The sequence below is a fragment of the Mesoplodon densirostris genome, chromosome 19 (assembly GCF_025265405.1).
Source record: "Mesoplodon densirostris isolate mMesDen1 chromosome 19, mMesDen1 primary haplotype, whole genome shotgun sequence".
Lineage (NCBI taxonomy): Eukaryota > Metazoa > Chordata > Mammalia > Artiodactyla > Ziphiidae > Mesoplodon > Mesoplodon densirostris.
The window spans coordinates 51,764,909-51,787,316 of NC_082679.1; the positions used below are offsets into that span (position 1 = coordinate 51,764,909).

Genomic DNA, 22,408 nt, shown 5'->3' on the forward strand with positions numbered 1-22,408 from the left:
GTATATGCCCAGCAGTGGGATTGCTAGGTCATATGGTAATTCTATTTTTAGTTTTTTAAGGAACCTCCATACTGTTCTCCACAGTGGCTATATCAATTTACATTCCCTGTTGTACTTTTTTATAGAATTTGAATTTTCTGTGTTTACATATTCTTTTATAAGGATGTTTGTAAACTTTTGCTTTTTATTGATTTTAAACTTACATACAGTAAAATTTACTCTTTTTTGGTTGTATAGGTCTATGAGCCTGGACAATTGCATAGTTATGTAATCACCACTACTGCAATCAAGATTCAGAACAGTTCTATCATCTCAATAAAACTCTCTGCTGCCCATTTGTAGTTAAATCCTCCCTTAACCCTTGACCTTGGAAATCACTGATATGGGAAACAATGTTATGGAATTAATGTGGGAAAGCTTCAGATACAATATAAATGACATCACTAGTGAAGCCACATAGGGGGAGAAATTGAAAACCATTAAGTTGTGGCTATTCCAAGTGTAAAGTGAAGGCTCTCCAGTATCCTAGTGTTATTTGGTCAACCTTCTCCTTTTTCTATTTTTTCTCCCCCTCAATATTCCTAAAGGACCACTAACTGGTAGCCAGGGCTCCCGTGCAGCTGAGACCCTGAGCCTCCAACAACAGGAATAGATGCCCTCAACCCCATCCATGGAAGCCAGGTACCACAGCCTCTCCATGGAAGATCTGTCCAGCCAGAAGCCCCCCGGAAAAGACCTTCTGTCTGTATCCGGAGCAATAAATTGGGCTGAAGAATTCTGCCTAGAGTCTAAGTCCCCTTTGTATTTTTCCTACTAGTTGAATTTGAACTGAATTACAGAGCTTACAGTCCAGCCTCATCAGGGCCTGATAATTATCTGTCTAGGAAAAGTGTAACTGGAAGTGTTTGCAGAGCCCCAAGAGATGTTAAGGCCCTCAGTGACTGAGTTGAAGTAATGAGAACAGAGATAAAAGCCAGGGTCATACTGCAAAGGTGGCCAGAAAGCCGCCTAGGTTGCTGTGAGATCTCAGATATGTCTCCTTTTTCTAGGATTCTGTTTCCTCGTTGAAATAATGGAGTTATTTTTTTTTTTTTCTTAAACAGGGCCAACTTTTGTGGGGTTTTTTTTTTAATTTATTTTGCTGTGCTGGGTCTTAGTTGCAGTATGCAGGATCTAGTTCCCGGGCCCCCTGCTTTGGGAGTACGGAGTCTTAACTGCTGGACCACCAGGGAGGTCCTTGGAGTGATCTTTAGTTTATTTTAAAAATAAATTTATTTATTTATTTGTTTTTGATTGTGTTGGGTCTTCGTTGCTCTGTACAGGCTTTCTCTAGTTGCGGCGAGCAGAGGCTACTCTTGGTTGTGGTGCACGGGCTTCTCATTGCGGTGGCTTCTCTTGTTGCCGAGCATGGGCTCTAGGCGCGCGAGCGTCAGTAGTTGTGGTTCATGGGCTCTAGAGCTCAAGCTCATTAGTTGTGGCGCAGGGGTTTAGTTGCTCTGTGGCATGCCGGATCTTCCCGGACTAGGGCTCGAACTGGTGTCCCCTGCGTTGGCAGGCGGATTCTTAACCACTGCGCACCACCAGGGAAGTCACTGGAGTGATCTTTAAATGAAGAAGGCATATCGCTGAACATTTTGTTGTCAGCCAAGAGCACTGCGACAGAATAAACATTGTCGATTTTGAAGTAGTCTGGATGCTAATTATGTGTGATGGAAAATTAAGACTATCTAAAGATTAATTTCTAGAGCGGTACCATCCAGAAGGCTGAATAAATGTATAGGTGATTCATATAAATGAGCTTGTGTGTATCTACAGTTACAGCTGTTTCCCGTTACAAAGAGTTAGAAACAGTACTGCCTTGATCCAGCTGTTCTTTATCGTGACTGGGCCTTTTTAATAGCCTCCTAACTGCTTTCCTGCCCAGCTTAAATCCATTCTTCATACTGCAGTTGCAACTTGATTGACCTACAGCGAAATCTGACCCGATCCAATGCGCACAGACAGCTTGACTGCAGTCAAATAAGAGAATCCCCAAATGCTAGCGCTCATCGAGGCTGGCCTTTGGCTTCCTCCGCCCCATACAGAATGCTGAAAGGCAGTGCCACCGTAGGCCACCGGGAAAAAAAAGCAGCCTGCTCTTCGTAGGGGTTGGTCCGGGTGAACGGGAGAAAACTCCCCAGAGAAGCGCGGGCGTACTAGAGGAGCGGAAGCGCAGGCTCCGCAAAGCGCGCCAGCTGGTGAAGTACTTCCGGAGCGCCGCCGCCCACCGTCGGAGGTGAGTGCAGGGTGAACAGGCGTTCCTGCTTCGCATTCCGGGCGGGCAGCGCCACAGCTTCCCCCAGGCCACGGGGAGGCGGACCCGGGAGGGGGTCGGGCGGTGGCGCAGGGCCGCCTCGAGCGAGGAGGTCTGCGGGCAGTCCAGCCCTGCCCGGACTCCCTCAGCCCCCCGCCGCGGCCGCTTTGGGAGTGGAGCGGGGATGTGGACTGCCTTGGAAGGGGTGGCCGCGGTAACCGACACGCTACGGTTTAGAAAGTGACCTTATCGAGCGCCTACTGAGTGCAGTGTAGTTCCAGGTTCCGGGGACGCAACTGTGATTGAGACGGACGCGGGGACTTTTCAGCCTCACGGGAAAGTCGGTATTAATCAAGTCTGATCATAACCTCTGCTCCTGCTCGTAGTAACCCCATTGTCTGGGGGCAGAAGACGATGTTCTTAACGTTCACGGGCCCTGTGTGACCTGGCATCTTGCTTTTGTTTACGTGTATTTTTTTGCTGTATTGTTTCACGCAGGAGAGAGCATTACTTAGTGGTTATGAATACAGATCTGTGGCCTAAGATAATTAATTAAACTTTCTAAGGCTCATTTCTTTGTTTTGGTCAAATGAGGACAACAGTGTTACATATCTCCTAGTACGTAGTAAAGTGCCCGAGTTCTGAGGCTGGCACATTGCAGGCCCTCAGTAAATGCCAGCTGTCGTTATTCGCAGCTAATACAGGTTTGCAGGTTTAAAGGAAAGGTATTGGCTGAGTTGGGCTCACTCTTGTTTCTCTTTGCTTCTTCTCTCAGCCCCTGCCCTTCATTGAGAGGGAGCCCAGGTGATGGCTGTCATGCCCCTGAGAGCCTGGCACAAGGTGAGCTTTGGATCCCTCAGATGTGCCTTCAAGAGATCTGATTTGAAGGAAATGGAGGATGAGAGGGGTGATTCTGACAGTCTTAGAGCCAAAGCAGTAGGAAGACCCCTGTTCACACATCCCTCATCCAACCCCCCTCCTCCCCCGGTGAGACTGGATGATAGTGAGAGGCTAAGCAGCAGAGACCCCAGGGCCCAGGAAGTGATGGCTGGAGATAGCTGGAGAGAATGTCCTGGGAAGCAGAAGTACAGCCTCCTGCATTCTGAGGATTTCTGCTCAGCCAGAGGATCTCCAAGTTCATTAGTTTCCCCCACAGAGGGATATGTGAGAATGAGGGACTCAGGCTAGTAGTGTGGGTCACAAGGGTCTTGGGAAGTGGGGACAGGGGGACAGCAGGAGGAAGGCAAGAAAAGGGGGGCCTGTGCTGAAACCGCACAACTCAGATGGGACTTGAATCCAGCCAAAACCGAGACTGGGACTTGAACTCCCTGTTTTTTAATTGAGATCACACACCTGGTCTCAGGATTTAATGACACTCAGGTTCTTTATGTCTCCTCGAAGAAAGAATTCAGTGAGAGACAAAGTGATAGGTAAGAAGTGGATTTATTTGGAGAGATACACATTCTATTAATGCAAGTTCCTGTGCCCAACGCACAGTGAGGCCAAACAAACTGAAACGTTGGAGTTTGGAGCAGAGGAAGGCCATGCAAGGAGACGATGCGGCTCATGCCCTAAAAGCCCCAAACTCCCCAAAGGGTTTCAGCAAAGCACGTTTAAAAGCCGGGTGAAGGGACTTCCCAGGTGGCGCAGTGGTTGAGAGTCTGCCTGCCAATGCAGGGGACATGGGTACGTGCCCCGGTCCGGGAAGATCCCACATGCCGTGGAACGGCTGGGCCTGTGAGCCATGGCCGCTGAGCCTGCGCGTCCGGAGCCTGTGCTCTGCAATGGGAGAGGCCACTACAGTGAGAGGCCCGCGTACCGCCAAAAAAAAAAAAAAAAAAAAAAAGAACAAAACCGGGTGAGGGAGGGGTTGCAAAGTGTGTGGTCAGCTTCTGCACAGTTCTCTGATTGGCTGATGGTGTAGCAGGGTGGGGTCACAGGGCTAACTTTATCAGTCCTTAGGCTCCAGGAGGCCTGGGGTGGTGGAGTGGTTACATCTGCAAAACAACTCAGGAAATGTGCATCAAATGCTACTCTCTAGGTACTTAGGAGCTAAAGCAGAGGATACGAGGGAAGGCCTGTCCCAGGAAGGCCCCATGGGGTCCTGCTGGGTTACAATTCCATAGACAGAAAGTGGTCCATCTCAAAGGGCGAGAGTGGCCCTAGGAGAAACACACTCCACAGAGACAGAGTGTGGGCCATCTCAGAAAGTGAGAGGCCCTAGGTTTCCCTGGTAGCACAGTGGTTAAGAATCTGCCTGCCAGTGCAGGGGACACAGGTTCGAGCCCTGGTCCGGGAAGATCCCACATGCCGCGGAGCGGCTAAGCCCATGCGCCACAACTACTGAGCCTGCGCTCCAGAGCCCGCGAACCACAACCACTGAGCCCACGCTCCTAGAGCCCATGCTCCACAACAAGAGAAGCCACTGCAATGAGAAGCCTGCACACAACAAAGAGTAGCCCCTGCTCACCCCAACTAGAAGAAGCCCGCACGCAGCAATGAAGACCCAACGCAGCCAAAAATAAATAAATAAAATAAAAAGAATCCGCCTGCCAATGCAGGGGACACGGGTTCGATCCCTGGCCTGGGAAGAGCCCACATGCTGCGGAGCAACTAAGCCCCTGTGCCACAACTACCGAGCCTGCGCTCTAGAGCCCGTGAGCCACAGCTACTGAAACCCGTGCACCTAGAGCCTGTGCTCCACAAGAAGAGAAGCCACCACAATGAGAAGCCCGTGCACTGCAAGGAAGAGTAGCCCCTGCTCGCCACAACTAGAGGAAGCCCGTGCACAGCAATGAAGACCCAACACAGCCAAAAATAAAAACAAATAAATTAATTAATTAATTAAAAAAAAAAAGAAAGTGTCTCTAATCTTCTGACATTTGTTGCCTGTAGAGCTTAGGGTCAGGATCTTGGGCTTAAGTTTGCTGTTGTGTGGTGATCCATTTAAGTGTTTTAACCCACAGAGTTGAGGTCAGGTTGTCATTTTCTATAGATCATTCTATGTGCTGGACAGAAGGTGGACTTGGAGGATGAGTCTGGAGTTAGGGACTGTTGCAGTGGTCCACAGGACAGTTGCTGAGGAACTGAAAAATGATATGGTAAGTAATGATGGAGAGTAGGAGTCAGATCCAAGAAATATTTAGGAGATAAAATTGGCAGGATTTGATTACTGATTGTGCGTCAGAACTGAGCAGTGAGTAGGGAAATGGTTAAGAGGGAGGGATTCTCGGGTTTCTAGCCTAGGAGACCAGGCTGAAAGTTACAGGCTGAAAGGCTACTAACTCACTGAGACAAGGGATCAAAATCAGAACCAACATCATGTTTGAGCATTCGTTTCTCACCATTTGTTTCTCACGTACTGAGCAGTTGGAATGAATTTGGAGGAGCGAAGAAGCCAGTTTAGGAAGGGAGATTAGTTCCAAACTGGATTGTGGCTCATGAATGAGGAACATAACTGGGGTGAAGGTTGTATCAGCTTAAAAGAAAAAAAAGCACAATGTAAGAGCTGTGAGTTGAGCTTATTCAGGGTTTTACTAAGGACTGTAGCGCAGGAGACAGCCTCTCAGCTCTGAGGAACTGTTCTGAAGAGATAAGGGAGGAGCCAGGATGTATATGAATTTTTTGCCATGGGGGAGAAAAAACAAAAACATGTCAAACATCAAAAGATTACTCCTAAACACAAAGAACAGACATCTTGAGTTAATGATTTTAGTGCTTTGCATGGGAAGATTCAAGAATTTGGGGTCATTGAAAAATTTCCTTAGATGTTTATCTTAACTAACTAGGGGTTGTATCCAGAGCACAGAAGATTCCTGTTTTTCTCCATCCTGAATTCCTCTCAGACGCTTTGTGGGTGGACGACTGCAGTGGCTAATGGCTTGATCCTTGTAAAACTGGAATGGCAGGCAACAATATTTTTTTTCTTTAGTCATCAGGGCATCTGAGTTAGCCATGTGTGATGCCAGAACCTCCTGAGACCTTGGAGTGAGGAGATGGGAGGATCATCACCACACAGGGAAGGCACCAAAGAGACCAGGGGATCAGATCATGGCACTGTATGGGAAGGGAGAGTTGGGCTGCTGGCAGGTTTGTTTGGCAGAGGACAGATTATGTGAGAGGCATAGAGACGGTCTGAGGAGCTACCTAGCAGCCATTAGAATCAGGAAGCACCTTCTCCAAGGAAGACCATCTGGAGTTGAGTAGGCTGTTCAGAGGGAAATCTGCTGGAGGGGCTCAAGCAGAGGCTTCACAGCCCCCTTTTGTTGGAGGTGGGAGAGTGGGTGGCACAACAGAGTTTTAAGCATCAGGTGTGCTGGAGACAGAGGCCCACTTGGACAAACCATGGCTGTTCTCGATAGGTGGGTGTGAGGATTGGGGTAGAGCTTGCAGGTGTGGAAACAAAGCGGGGCTCAGGGAGCAGGATGGGCTGGCCAGGCCCTTGATCAGTGGGGTCAGTAGATCCTGACGTGTCACCAGTGAGAAGGGCAGTCAGAGGGCGATCATCTGCTTGTGGAGAGTCTGAAACTGGGAGGGTACATGCAAAAAGGAAGTGGGTTTGCTTCAGGAAGGTGAATTCACGAAAGACTTCCTCTGTTCCCATTTTCCTGTAATGTGACATGGCCACTTGTATTAGTAAATCTTGTGTGCAAGTAGAAGCTGCTCTGGTAGTGAAGGGAGTTTCAGATTTTATGGTTATAGGTGTAGCCATTCATTAGCACTCGTGTCCATGCTCTATCACCCTTCCTTCATTTCCCACCTGTTGTCACAGTTCCCTCCCTCAGGCCCTCATACTGTCCCCTGTGCCCCACCCTCTGGCTCTAGGGCAGCAGGAACCTCTTGTCTCAGAGGGTGGTGACCTTCGAGGCCATGGCTGTGTACTTCACCCAGACAGAGTGAGACAGTCCCTACTGCACAGAGGGCCCTGTCCAGGGAAGTGATGCTGACAAGTTACGGGACCTTGGTGTCCCTGGGTAAGGCCACTTTGCCTTTAGGAGTCAGACTCAGGACAGGGGTAGGGTTGGATCAAGGCATGAATCTCATAACCTGTGTATTTCCAGGGACAAAACCTCCTAATCCCTCAGCCCCAGAGGATGTCAGGCTGGGAAGGAGGAGGAAGGAAGAAGCCTGAGGCTAGTTTGGGTCTAAGGAAAGTGCAGCTATTATGGTGGGGAAACACTCCTCATCATAAGAGGCTCCATGCAGGTCACAGTGGAAAAGAAGTATTTACTGTTGAAGTTCTCAGCTTCCTTCAACTCATCCAGTGGTCTAAGGAAGCCTTCCACCATTGCTTCTCTGTGCTTGTGTGTGTCACAGAGGATCTTGTTACAATACTCAAAGTGGCCTTTTAGGAGGAGGTCACAAGTGTTCAGTTTCTTTTTGATCAGAATCTCCTTGGGCTTCCTCACCCTCCACCCCACCTGTGTGGGCCTTATCCTTACTGGGCTGCTTTGGAGTTTCCTCAGACACAAGGCTACGAGGTGCCTTAAGAACACTCAAGTGAGACACCCCCCCCCACCAACAGCCCTGTTTTCTCCCCACTTTTCAGGATACCCAGTTTGGAAACTTGCCCTGATCTCACTTTTAGAAGGAGGGTATTTGCCTTGGGGCCTGGAGACACAGGATGATCCACCTGCAGAGGGGACCAAAAACATCTGTAAAGGTAAGTGAAGCAGGTTTCAGACCAGCGGCCTGAATCCTTTGTCAGATACATGGTTTGCAAATTTTTGAGCACTTGCCATGTGCCAAAATGGCACTTCTTTAAGAAGCTCTGGAGGATAATAGTTAGAGACAGATGTAAAGAGCTAAAAAAGAGAGGATGTGTTAAGTGCTGTTGCTGGTGTATAGGCAGTGGGCTGTGGACAGCAGAAGGAAGGGTTAGAGTAATTCCCATTTAGAAGATCAAGTAACCTTCCTTTAGTGGCAGGACATTTCTTCTGAGTTCAACAGATAAGAATGGGTTGCACATGGGGAAAAAAAAGGAAGGTAGTCTGGCTGGAGGAAGGGAATAGAAGATCCACTGCAATTTCTGGCATAATATCTGACAGAGACTAGTATCTGAAATATATAAACAACTTTCAAGACTCAATAGTAAAAACAATTCAGTTAAAAAATGCACAAAAGGTATGAACAGACATTACACCAAAGAGGATATACAGATAGCAAATACGTATGTGAAAAGATGTTTGACATCAGGGGAATGCAATTTAAAACCACAGTGAGCTGTCATACACACCTGTCACATATATCACATATATAATTGTGAAGAGCTTCATGGTTTAAAGTACTGGAAAATCTATTTAAGAATGGATATATTGGACTTCCCTGGTGGCGCAGTGGTTAAGAATCTGCCTGCCAATGCAGGGGACATGGGTTCAAGCCCTGGTCTGGGAAGATCCCACATGCCGCGGAGCAACTAAGTCCGTGCACCACAACTACTGAGCCTGTGCTCTAGACCCCATGAGCCACAACTCCTGAGCCCGTGTGCCCAGAGAAGCCACTGCAATGAGAAACCCATGTACCGCAACAAAGAGTAGCCCCTGCTCGCCACAACTAGAGAAAGCCCACGCACAGCAACGAAGACCCAACGCAGCCAAAAATTAAATAAATAAATACATTTATTTTTTGAAGAAAGGATATATTTTTAAAATAGACCTTTATTGGAGTATAATTGCTTCACAATACTATGTTAGTTTCTGTTGTAAGAATGGATATTTTTGATAAACCCAGAGGCTGTGAGCCACGTGGCCAAGCAGTTCTCCTGGGTTCCCTTACCCAGCTGCTTTCTGCCCGGGCGCTCCCTTCCCGATAAAGTCTTTTGCTTTGTCAGCAAAAAAAAAGAAAGAATGGATATTTCTGGGTCTCTCCTTCAAGCATTCATTCTTCTGACTTTCTTAGTAAGCATTCAAAAGCATAGGGCTTAGGACTGAAAACCTAATAAGATTTTCTTTTCTCCACTTCTACGCTGTTATCATTGTAGTCACTAGCTACATGTACTTATTAAATTAAACTCTTAAGCACTTGAAGTGGGGCTGATTCAGATTGAGAGATGCTGTAAGTACCAGAGTTTGAAGACCTAGTATAAAAAAATGTAATTGAGGGGACTTACCTTGCAGTTCAGTGGTTAAGACTGCGCTTCCACTGCAGGGGGCATGGGTTCCATCCCTGGTCAGGGAACTAAGATCCTACATGCCACGCAGCACGGCCAAAAAAAAAAAAAAAAAGGTAAAAAGTAAAAAAATGTAAATGACCTCATTAATAATCTTTATGTTGATTTCATGTTGAAATAAAATTTTGGATATATTGGGTTAAATAAAATATATTATTTAAATATATTAAATAGATTACGTAAAATTTATTAAAATTAATTTTGCCATTTTCTTTTTACTTTTTTAATGTGGCCACCAGAAAATTTAAATTACATATGTAACTTGCATTTATGGCTCACATTATATTTCTTTGGACATCCCTCTTCTACTGCAGAGCATATCCTTAAGCCCCCTTACTTAGCCATCCGTGCATAAATGTTGTTGGTGCATGTGGAAAGTCTAGAACACAGAGCTTATGGCTGACCTGAAGAGTTCTGTCCTAGGGAACTTACTGCATGGGAACAGAAAATGAGAGAGCAGTCGTGTTGTATGAAAGGAGAGAAGGTTAGCAGTCCCCTTGCCAAGGATGGAAGAGGCCCTCGGGCCTGACAACACGTATTCAGAAAATGAGAGAGCAGTCAAATGGGAGTGTGGAGCAGGAGCAGTGGCCCCACCGCGGTGCCTTTGCCATTGTGACAAAGTTCCGTAATGGGCTCTGTTTTAGAAATACTAACTCAAAATAGTATGTAATTTGATTGGACTGAGGAGAAAATGAAGGCATAAACCCCTGTTCCATTGTCATTATATTGCATTTAATAACTTTGGAGGCCTACACAAGTTTGGGGACAGGGTGATGTAGGGATGAAAAGGATTGTGAGAAATGTCCTGGTACCACTGACAGAGCTTAGTAAAAGTGTCAGTGACTTGGGTAACATAGGGGAGTCCTGATATAAAAACAGTTTTTATGGTAGATGACACTAGACTTAATGCCATGAAGTTTGAGTTTCTTTGGGACACCCACCTCCCTGGGTATAGCAGGCTGTTGAGAATGCAGCTCTGTAATCTTGAGGAGAGGTCAGGTCTGGAATTGTACAGTTATTTTTGAGCCAGAATAATTTTATTATTGCAGTGCATGAGTTGTATGCCTATTTATACAGAGTAACAAACAATTATTCAATCATTTATTTATCATACTTATTTAGTGTCTACTATGTGCCAGGTATTGTTCAGGACACCCAAGATAGCAGGAAAGAAAACAAAGTCTGTGCTCTCATGGAGCTTATGTTCTAGTGGTTTAAGATCAAGGTCAGCTAATTTGTAAAGAAAAGGAAAAATAAACCAGGTGTTCAGCACATAGTTTTATTTTGCAAAAGATATAATATTTTAGAATACAAATTAACAAAAGTGTACAAATTGATAAAGATCAACACTTGAATGTAAAATTTATTTTTTTAACAACTCAAAAATTTAGAAATATTGGTTTAATTTTGTGCTTCCCTGGTGGTGGTGGTGCAGTGGTAAAGAATCCACCCTACAATGCAGGGGACACGGGTTCGATCCCTGGTCAGGGAACTAAGATCCCACATGCCGCGGGGTAACTGAGCCCACTCGCCACAACTACTGAGCTCGCACGCCTCAGCTAGAGAGCCTGCGTGCCAGAAACTACAGAGCCCACACTCTGTGGAGCCTGCACGCCACAACTAAAGAGAAAACCCGCACACTGCAATGAAGAACCCGTGCGCCACTAGGAAAGATCCTGCATGCCTCAGTGAGGTCCTGCGGGCCGCAACTAAGACCTGACACAGCCAAAAATGAATGTAATGAGTGCGGCAAAGCTTTTGCTGTTAAGTCAACGTTAAGTCAGCATCAGAGAATCCACAGTGGAGAAAAACCATATGAGTGTAGCAAGTGTGGGAAAACCTTTAGGACTTCCTCCCAGCTACATCATCTTGGGTATGCCCACCCTAGAAAGACGCCTGTCCTGGACCTTGGTTCTTTTGGCCTCCCAGCATTTTTTACCCCATTTTCATGGTAATTACTGCCCTACTTTTTGGGGAAATACCACTCTGCCCCAACACAACAGTTCATGTGGTTTGGGTGGGGCTCTATTCCCTACTGCAAAGGTGGAACATGTAGCCTAGTCTGGCCCATCTGTACTGTTCCTTCCACCCACCACAATGGTGGGTTCAGGTGACCCAAGTTCATCCAATCAGAATGGACCCTTTGACTGTGCAAAACCTACCACGAAGTGACATTCTTTTCTACTGGACATGGATGTTAGCCTTGACCCACGTGAAGGCTGAGAAGAAAGCCAGCCCTGCAAACAGAGATGCAGAGAACTAAACTTACCTCTGAATTTTTCAGTGATGTAAATCAAAAAATTAAATTCTTTGCTTAAATAGTTTTGAGTTGGGATTTCTTTGACTTGTAACAGCATCCTTACTGATATTGAGTCATTTCAATGTCTCATATGTTTCAAAACCTTCAGATTTAACATAAACTTGATTTAGCTTCACTGATTCCACACTATGAAGAAACCTTTCATGTGAGTGATGTATTGGAAAAGATGTAGCTATGATTCTGATGGTTCATACAGAGGCAGCCACTCAAGTGTTGTGAATGTGGGAAAGCCTTTAACCCTCGATTAAGCCAGGTCAACATTCAGGCATCCTAAATGGTTGGAAGTTACAGCAATTTAATGAAAATTTCAAGTTATTATAAAACAAAATATCGAATATTCTGTAGGTTAGATGAATGTATTAATTAGAAAAAATTTTTTTAAAGTATTTATTTCCTACTCAGTTTCTAATAGAAGTGGATGCTGAATTTTATCTTATTTTAGATTGTTAAAGATGATATTTCTTTTTTGACCTATTTATATAGTTAATTATATTAATGTTTTTCCTAATATTGAGTCATACTTATGTTCTCATAATCTTAGTTGGGTATAGTGTTGTTAAGTTTCTTTAACTGTTGCTGGATTATATTAATATGTTTAGGATATTAGCATCTATATTCATAAATGTGATTGGCCTGTAATTTTTTTCACTCTTTGTCAAGATTTGGGACCTGAATTATACCACATTGCTAAAAATAGTTAGGAGACTATTCTTTCTCTGTGCTTTGGAACAGTTTCAAAAGCCTAGCAATTATCTGTTCTTTGGAAATTTGAAAAACGTTCACCTATAAAGCTGCCTGGACCCATTGCTTTTGTTGGGGGTAGTGTAAGGCAGAGTAGAACTTTCACTCCTTTAGTAATTCCTTCCCTGGCATTGTCCATTACATTGTCTATTTCTTCTTGAATCAATGTTGGTAACTTATAATTTCCTACTGACATTTATAAATCATTAGCTTAGCATTGTACCCAAGTTACTTTTCTTACTTTAAAAAATATTTTCAAATATGCCCCTTGTCATTCCCGTTTGTTTGTCTATAAAACCTATAGGAAGATTTTTATTACTCATATTTGAGTAATAGCATGTTTGCCCTGCCCTTTGATCTAGTTAGGGGGCTTTTACACCCAAGGAAATGGCTTCGGTTCTCAGTCTGAAGCAAGATTTTACAAACGCAGCACTTTTGACATTTAGGACCTGATAATTTTTTGCTGGACACTGTCCTGTGAGTTGTAGGATGTTTAGCCTACCCACTGGCCTCTACCCACTAGATACTATTTGTGATGTTCTCCCCTACCCTCATTCATAACTATCAAAATTGTTTCCACTGGTCTAAAGAGATGCCGAGGATATGTTTTTGTAAAAATAAGGAGGAAGTTCTCTTCTTTGGATGCCTGTCAACCTGTGCCTTACTTCCCATGCCACCTTGTACTGTCATCTACTGTCATGGCAGTTTTTCAATTCCAGATTTAACCTGTTGACTGAAATCTGGCCCTGAGAAAATGACTTCACCACGTCCTCTTTACATGACAGCCATCTACCCCTGCCCGGGGAGGGGAATCATTTTTAGTAGTGGACTTATAATTCTGCCGAAACCAAAGTGATTCAGGTAAAGAAATGGTTGAAGTCACTTGAGCTGAGGTTTGTTAGTTCCTGTTGTTGCTTCCCCAACAGAATACTAGTCTTTAATTTGCCATAGCTGTTCTTTAATAAATGCTAATAACCAGTAACATTTTGTGGCACTTATCTCTGCTAGGTGCTCCATAGTGCATTAACTTACTAACTCCCAACAGCCTTTGAAGTACTGTTATCTTGTTTCAATTAGGAAAGTGAGGAACAGAGAGGTTAGGTGGGTTGCCCAAAGATACAGCTAGTAACTGGAAGAGCAGAGATTCAAACCCAGGCAGTCTGGCTTCAGAGCCCATGCTCTAACTGTCACAGAGTGATGCCCTAAAGGCTGGAAGCAAGATCTGTAACAAATGTAATTCAGTGACAGAAAAGACACATTTGAGGTGACTTTGGTATGCTCTTTGTGAGTGGAAGACACTGGGGATCAGGTCAAGGCAAAGGGAGGCTGTATATTGGCTTTGGACAAAAGAGGGCGGTGAATGGGTTGAGATAAAACAGCGAGGCATATCTAGTACGGAGTGGCTCATTGTGTGTTTGACAGTCTCAAACTGCTGTTGTCAGGGAGGTAGCATGTGCAGAAGTTGAAAATACAGCTCTAGGAGGCAGAGGACCTCGTTCCTAGATTCCCCAGTAAGGCTTAGTGGCTGCATGGCACTGGCATTTTTGTTGCTACAACTATTTGAAAGTAGTACCTTCATAGTAAGTGCCTGAGCCAGAAAGCTGGACCCCCAAGGTGTCTCTTATCTCTAAGGTAACGGAGTAGCTCCATCTTCCTGAACTTGAGTATCTAGCAGATTACCCATGATATGTGACCTAGGTACCACTGCTGGAGTCCCTCTCGAACTGACTTACCGTCTTTGGATCAGGCTTGGTTAGGTTCAAGTGCACATAATTGAAAATCCAAAATAATAGAGCTTAAAATAAGACTGGAGTTGATTTTTCCTTTTTTTTTTAAAAGAGATCTGGGCACTTCCCTGGTGTTGCAGTGGTTGGGAATCTGCCTGCCAATGCAGGGGACACGGATTCGAGCCCTGGTCTGGGAAGATCCCACATGCCGCGGAGCAACTAAGCCCGTGCACCACAACTACTGAGCCCACGTGCCGCAACTACTGAAGCCCACGCACCTAGAGCCTGTGCTCTGCAACAAGAGAAGCCACCACAATAAGAAGCCCGGGCACCGCAATGAAGAGTAGCCCCCGCTCGCCTCAACTAGAGAAAGCCGGCACGCAGCAACGAAGTCCCAAGGCAGCCATAAACAAACAAACGAACAAACAAACAAATAAGTAAATACATACATACATACATACATACAAATAAAAGAGATCTGGAGATAGGCAGCTGCACACTGGCAGCGGGAATCCTGCCTCCTTCCAGTTCACTGCACTGCCATCCATCAGATGGGGCAATATCCTCATAGTCTAAAGCAACAGCTAGAGCTCCAGCCATTCCAGGATGCAGGATGGAGGAAAAGAAGAAGAGCATGTCACCTTCCTTTCAAGGAAATATCCTGTAAGTGCTGAGAACACTTCCACTTCACTGTGCAGAACTTAGTCCTGGGAGAGCCACAGACTTACAAGGATGGCAAGAAATGTCCTTGGATGAGAGACAAGGTGCCAACCCCTGATGAACTTTTCTGTTACTAAATAAGAGGAACAAATAGATGTTTGTACAGGCAACTAGCAGCCTCTGACACTGCCAACATGTCTTAACTTTATATGTCCAAAGTAGTTTGCACGTACTGCCGTAACAAATACCACAGACTGTGAGGCTTAAACAACGGAAATTTATCTTCTCACAATTCTGGAGGCTGGAAGTTCAAAATCAAGGTGTTAGCAGGTTTGATTTCTCCTGAGGCCTTTCTCCTTGGCTTGCAGAAGGGCAGGAGGGGCAGTCATAGGAGACAACACAGGACATGAAGAGGTAATCAGTGCCACTGGGCATTATGGCAGGGTTGGTGGCAAGTGAGTACAAACATGTACAGGGAGGCCACGCGAGATGCCTCTGAAGACACCATGTCCATCTGCCGGGGATGCTGGACTGTAGCTTGAGCAGCCCCATGTTGAGGTATCCATTACATGGTTCAGGCATCAGATGTGTGGGCAGACAGGATTAACATCTGTAGAAATCATACTGCCCATACTTTCTCATCAAAGATGTAGATTTGTTGCAATTAGATTTTTCGTCCACCTGGAATTTATTTTAGTGATGGTGTGAAGTAAGAATCTTATTTTTCTATTGGGATATCCAAGTGTTCCAGCATAATTTATTGAAAAATCCCTCCTTTCTCCACTGCTTTTTTTCAGCTCTGTTAAATGATTGACATGCAATTTAATCAGCTGATTGATTTCTACAAAGGTCTTGCTGGGATTTTGATTGGCTTGCTTTGAATATATAGAGCAATTTGGGGGATAACTGAGATCTTAATAATATTGAGTTTTTCAATCAATGAACACAGTATCTCAATTTATTAGGTATACATGCATCTCTTTTGTGATTATTTTATAGTTTCAGCATGCATATCTTGTACATATCTTGTTAGGCATTAAGTATTTCATGTTTTTTATGCTGTTGTAAATGGTACTATTTTTAAAAATTTATTAAGGTTGCAGGAAATTTTATTGCTGGAAAGTTTGGTTTCCAACAATTGATCTTTTTTGCACCTTAATACTTTAACTCTGTGACCGTGAAGCCACACAACTCAGTTTGGGACTTGACCCACTGTCTTTTAATAAAAATCACATACCTGGTCTCAGGACCTACTGAAGTTTAGGTTCTTTACGTCTCTGCGCAGAAGGAATTCAGCGAGAGGCGAAGTAGATTTATTGAGAGAAATACACACTCCACAGAGAGAGTACGGGCCATCTCAGCAGGCGAGAGGCCCTGAAATATGGGGTGGTTAGTTTTTATGGGCTGGGTAATTTCATAGGCTAATGACTGGGAGGATTATTTCAACTATCTTGGAGAAGGGGATGGGGATTTCCAGGAGTTGGGCCACTGCCCACTTTTTGGCCTTTTAGGGTTAGCCTTGGAACTGTCATGGCACCTGCGGGTGTGTCATTAGCATATGGCAGTGTGTTACAATGAGCGTATAATGAGACTCAAGGTTTACGGGAAGCTGAATCTTCTGCTATCTTGGACCTAGTTGGAGTTTTTTTTTTTTTCTTCCTTCCCACTCTGTGAGGCATGCGGAATCTTAGCTCCCCCACTAGGGGTCGAACCCGTGCCCCCTACAGTGGGGGCATAGAGTCTCAACCACTGGCCGGTCAGGGAAGTCCGGACCTAGTTGGTTCTAATCAGTTTATGTCGTATCCTCAACGGCTGTCATTCCTTTGAAGGTTGTGCCCTGCCCCCTTCCCTCCTGTTTCAACCTTGCTAAACTCACTTGTTAGTTCTAGAAGTTCTGTAGATTCTTTGGGATTTTTTCATGTCCTCTGCAAATAGTAACAGTTTTATTTCTTTATTTCCAATCTCTATGCCTTTTATTTCTTTTTCTGGCCTTCTTGCACTTGCTGGGACTCCCAGGAGGATGTTGAATAGTAGTGGGAAGAGCAGACATAGCTGCCTTGTTGCCAACTTTACAGGGAAGGCGTTCTCTCACCATTAAGTATGTTTTCAGCAGCAAGGAGATAATCACATCAAATATAGTCAGTATAGGTACTGCAACAAAACATTAGGTTAACTTTACTTTTTTTGTCAGCCAAGGCAAAAATCACCGTGCATGATACTTAAGTTCCACTATAACTTCATCAATTGCAATGTGATATGAAAACATCTATGATTTCTATTGCTGACAAAGTCGCAAGGCACTGCTGATACTACCGTGGTTTTTGCCAACATATAATTGAAGGAAATGCTAAGTTTCAGCTAGAGGTTAGCTTAAGGATAAGCTTTTTCTATTCTAGGTCCGTGGTTAAAAACGTGCGCCAGGGGAGGAAAGCCAGAGTCCACAGAGAGGTGCGTTCTGGCTTCCTAGAGAGGAAGCTCGTGAAGCTTGGGCGTCGCAGCCGACATAGTGACGCACTTCCGGTTACGCCGTACATTGCGCCTTTCCTGAGGTGAGTGTTGGGGCCACGCTCTTCACTCCCCTGGGGGAGGCTGTCCCCTTGGTCCCTGATGCCGAGGTGGAGGGAGTCGGGCGGCGCCACCGGATCCGGGGAGCGAGGGCGCCCGCCAGGCAGTCCAGCCCGCCCTGGCGCCTTTTTCCCAGCCCGCTGCGGCCGCCTTAGGAAATGGAGGCTGGGTATGGAAAGGAGACGCCCTTTGACCCGCCATAGCCGCAGCTTCCCCTGCTCCCTGGGCCAACAACTACTTACTGAGCAGCTAAATGCCAGCTGCTCTTGTAGGTTCCCAGGATGTAGCTGCGAATGAGACGGCCGTGGGCCCCTCCCCCCAGGGAACTTTCAGTTTAATGGAAAGCCCCCTGTTAATCCAGTGCGATCGTTTCACTCCACCTGCGCCGAACCCTGTAGTTGCGGTGTGTTGCTTTTAGGATGAAGACGAAGTCCTTGACGTGCAGAGGCCATGCGGGACTTGGCCTCTTGCAACTTCTTCACCTTGGTGTTCAGCACACTTCCCTTGGCTCTGCTACAGTCTTCTTGGACTTTCATTTCGGGAACATGTTTTTGCACATGCTGTTACTTTTCGGAAAGATTTTTCTTTCAACCTAGTTAATTCCTATTCTTAAGCCTCCCCATCTAGGTTAACTTCTCCCTGGCACTAATCACGATTGTGGTCTTAAAGCTAACTACGAGAATCTTTGATTTCTTTAGTCTAAGCTTCGTGATGGAAGAGATCAAACCTTTCTCTCTCCACTGTTATCTCCTGTGTCTCATGCTTGGCCTGGAATGAAATAAATATGTGATAAATGTTTGTGGGATGAAGAAAACATACATCAGTGTATTATCTCAAACTGGGAGAGGTGGTATACAAGAAAGGGAATACAGTGCTAGTGGAGTGTGTAACCCAGGGCCCCCGACCTGATCTGTGGAGACAGGTGGTGATCTGAAGGGTGAGCAGGCAGTTACCTAGATGAAGAGAGGTCAGGCTGCTGGAGAGTATTGCACACAGAGACCGTCAGTTCCAAAGGTTCTAAGGTTGGAGAAGAGTGGTTCATGCAGAGGAACAGTAGGTACAAAGATCCTGAATTAGCATAGTAGAGAAACTGAAAGAAGACCAGTATGGCTAAACTAATAGAAAGCAGGAGGGTGGCACAAGATGAGGCTAGCAGGAAATCGCAGCATGCAATGAGTTTCGGAAGATGCTGGCTTTTTGGTAGAATATGACTGGTTAACAAGAATACAAAGTGTCTGTAGGGGATGATATAATTAAAGTAATAACCCAGACCTTTTGGCATGTTGTGTGGCCTCTTCAGGGTCCTTTGCTAATTTGTTTCTGGTTATCACTGGGTGTAGAGTGGGCTGATGATCATAAAAGATGCCTGCCCCAAGGTCCAAGAAAAGGAAACCTTACTCTAAGATTCTTTGATTTTGGGGGGGCTACTTTTACCTATTTTTCCATATTAACCTTAGAATCACTTTATCAAGTTCTAAAAAAGAAATATCCTGTTGGGATTACTATTGGAAGCACTTGGATGTAGTTATTAAAAGCTTGGCCTCTGGAATCTGACTTATCTGGTTTGGGATTCAAGTTCATCCATCCACTGGGTGACTGACCTTGGTAGAGAAAATTATTGTCTTAGACTTGTTTTCTTATTTGGAAAAAAGAAAAGGTTCAAAGGATTATTGTGGAGATTGAATGAGAGAATATGTATTTCTCCTCCAAAAACATATTTCTGTTTTTTTTTTTTTACCTTTTATGTTTCTCAGTAAACTTATTTTTAAAAATGAAGGTCTGGATTTCCTCTTGTTAGGGTTTGCTTTGAGTTTTCTGGTGTCTTTTGCTTGTTTTGCTCTTTGTGTATTCATGTTCCCCTGTACTCATGTCTTAGGACAGGCAGCATTGCATGATGTTGATAAGTACAGCCTATGGTGCTGAGGGCAAGTTACTTACCTTTCAAATTCTCAGTTTCCTCAGAATTCAAACTTCATGGCATACTGTGGATTAAAAGAGGAAATATTCATACACCGCTTACCAAGTGGCATTTAGTAAATGATTGCTACTGTTACCGGCAAGTTTGTTGTTTTAAAGGAGAGCCTTTGTGTGGGTTGGGCTCACTCTTGTTTCTCTTTGCTTCTTCCCTCAGCCCCTGCCCTTCATTGAGAGGAAACCCAGGTGATGGCTGTCATGCCCCTGAGAGCCTGGCACCAGGTGAGCTGTGATTCCCTCAGGTCAGCCTTGGAGAGATCTGATTTGAAGGAAATGGGGGATGAGAGAGATGATTCTGGCAAAAGTCTTAGAGCCAAAGCAGTAGGAAGACCCTTGTTGATTCTCTTCAGTAGGACTGGATGCCAGGGAAAGCTGATGATGAGGGATTGAACAGCCAGAAGCCCAGCAAGTGATGGCTGGAGAGAGTGTCCTGGGCAGCAGAAGCCTAGGCTCCTGCACTCTGAGGATCTCTGTTGAGCTAGATGGTTCCCAGGTTCAGTGGTTCCTCCTACAGAGGGACCTGTGAGAATGAAGGACCCAGGCTGGTGCTGTAGGTATTGATTACACAGTAAGAGTCATCGAGATTAGCGAGGTCACAAGGTTCTTGGGAAGTAGGGGCAGAGCGATGGCAGGAAGAAGACAAGAACAAGCGGGCTTGTCCCATTTATTAAAGAAGTTGAGGGCTTCCCTGGTGGCGCAGTGGTTGAGAGTCCACCTGCCAATGCAGGGGACATGGGTTCGTGCCCCGGGCCGGGAAGATCCCACCTGCTGCGGAGCAGCTTGGCCCGTGAGCCATGGCCGCTGAAAAAAAAAGAAGAAGTTGGCTTCAGAATCAGGGAAAATATGCTTTCCTTGAGGTCAGTGGTGTTGGCTAATCAAGGCAGGGGGCTATAATAGGAAAAATCTGCACTAGGACAGAACACCTGAAGTGAGGGATCCCATAAAGCCTCAGTGGCTTTGTGGCCTTGAGCCAGTCACTTAACCTCTTTGCACCTTAACGTCATCTGTGAGGTGAACATTAAGTACCTTACATTTGTGGGACAGGGAAATTGATTTCTTGAGTTGATTTTACTTTTTGAGACTGATGAGTTGCTGGGTGTTCCTTAACCATTACCTTCTTCCTGGGACTTATTTATCCAGTAACTTATCATCTATGAACTGTATCCTAAGCCCCAGTCCTGGATTTCTGGTATCTGGCAGGTCCTCTGCCTACTATCTCACCAAGACATTATCTTTCTTGTTGCTCCCGTCCTCTTCTGATCTTCTGTAAGTTGTTAGTGAGTTACTGGTATCACCGTGTCGCAATCCTGACCACTCAGTTTCTAGATTGCTGAGTAATTGTTGACTCTCTTCCCCCTTGATACCATTTTCAGAGAGTTACCAAGTCTCATTGCTTCTGCCTACTATCTCTTCCACTTGTCCCGTCTTTTATATTGCCCTCATTCAGGGTTTGTCATTCCTTCTCTGGGCTTTTGTTTGCAGAGTTTCCCAGCTAGTTTCTCTGTGTACAGTCTTGTGCTTTCCCATCACCAACTGTTACCTGATAGAGCTTGGTTTCCTGAGCTCGGATTTTATCCTGTAGTCCAGGGTTCTCAGACTTTGGTGTGCGTCAGAATCACCTGGAGGGCTTACGGAAGCACAAATTGCTTTTGGATGGGGCCTGTGAATTTGCCTTTGCAACAAGTTCCTAGGTGATCCTGCTGCTGCTCTGGGGAACCACACTGGGAGAACCACTGTTGTAGTTAGTGGTGACTCATTCAAGGAAGTCCTTCAGTTGACTGAGTCAGTTTGTCATTTTAAGTTGTTGATTGTATGGCTGGCTGAGGATGGATTCAGAACAGGACAGGCCTGGAATTGGAGTTAAGTATCCCCAGCCCATACTACTGTACTGATTGTACCATAGTGAAGAGGAGTCAGATTCCAGAAACATATAGACAATATAAATTTGGCAGGATTTGATTACTGACTATTTATCGGAAATGAGTAGTGACTAGGGCACGTTAGTCTAGTATGAATTTCAGTTTTCTAACTTAGGAGACTGGGATGGAATTCGCACTGTTAAATGAGAAACAACACTGTCGCTCACTGTGCCAGTTAGTTATGTGAATTGAAAATAGAGTCAGTTTGGCAGGGGGCAGGAAAGGGGGATGCGTTTGGTGTTAGATGGGTCAGATGTGTTAGGTCCCCCAGGGAGTCTGAGGCAGTGCTGGGGAGATCTGCAGAATCGTTGAGGTGTTGGAAGGTGGCAGGACATTCACTGCGCATTCAGGTAACCCGGTTTGATACCAAAGTCTGGGGAATGAATAAGAGTTTTATAAACCAGATCCTGAGCTCTCTGGGAAGGTAGAGTTGGGACCATCAGGGAAGGGAAGGGGTGACTATTAAAAAAGCATGAGCCTTAGTTGGCAGAAACAATTACAGATTGTCTTTGAGGTATAAAGAAAAGCAGTTAAAAGAACTACCCAGCAGCAATTTGATTCCAGAAGCATCTTCTCCCAGGAAAACGCATCAGGAAGCAGAATAGACTGCCCCCGGCAGCACTGAGCTCTCTCTACTGGACATGCTTGAACACAGGCTGTACAACCCCTTCTTCAAGCAACAGATGAGGGTTGGATGAAACCAATCATTAAGGCAAAATGTGACTCTGTTCCTGTCATGTGGACTTGAGGTTTAGGGTAGAATGAGCGCGTGTGGGGAACAGATGGATTGACTGGGCACTTGGGGCAGTGAAGGGGGAACAGGTCAGTCCTGAGATGCCACCTCTGAGTGGTGTCTGGAGAGACTGAAGCTAATTGTTTCCTTGTAGTTGCAACAATAAAAGACAAAGTTTTATAAAATCAAAGAGATTTTGCTCTAGGAATATTAATTAATGGGAGACTTTCCAGGGTTTTCAAAACGTGTCGTGTTTTATGACACTAAATTTTGTGTTCAAATGGAAACCCTTCTGGTAGTGAGAGAAG

The 22,408-nt window shown here is 45.2% G+C and overlaps 1 protein-coding gene and 1 pseudogene across 12 annotated transcripts in view; both read left to right on the forward strand.

Annotated features, from left to right (window-relative positions):
• The first annotated feature begins 2,256 nt into the window (after nt 1–2,256).
• Nucleotides 2,257–22,408, forward strand: part of ZNF19 (zinc finger protein 19) — a 47,704-nt gene continuing 27,552 nt past the window's right edge. For 2 of the 12 annotated variants that reach the window (XR_009530700.1, XR_009530704.1), the window contains exons 1-5: nt 2,332–2,633; nt 3,069–3,133; nt 7,842–7,955; nt 17,306–17,458; nt 19,606–19,670. Coding sequence is in view for 1 of the 12 variants with exons in the window: in XM_060085579.1 (XP_059941562.1) it covers nt 19,638–19,670 (33 nt within the window). In the remaining 11 variants the exon portion in view is untranslated. The other 10 variants (XR_009530705.1, XM_060085579.1, XR_009530703.1 and 7 more) reach the window with 9 other exon arrangements.
• Nucleotides 9,924–10,033, forward strand: LOC132481019 (U6atac minor spliceosomal RNA; annotated as a pseudogene).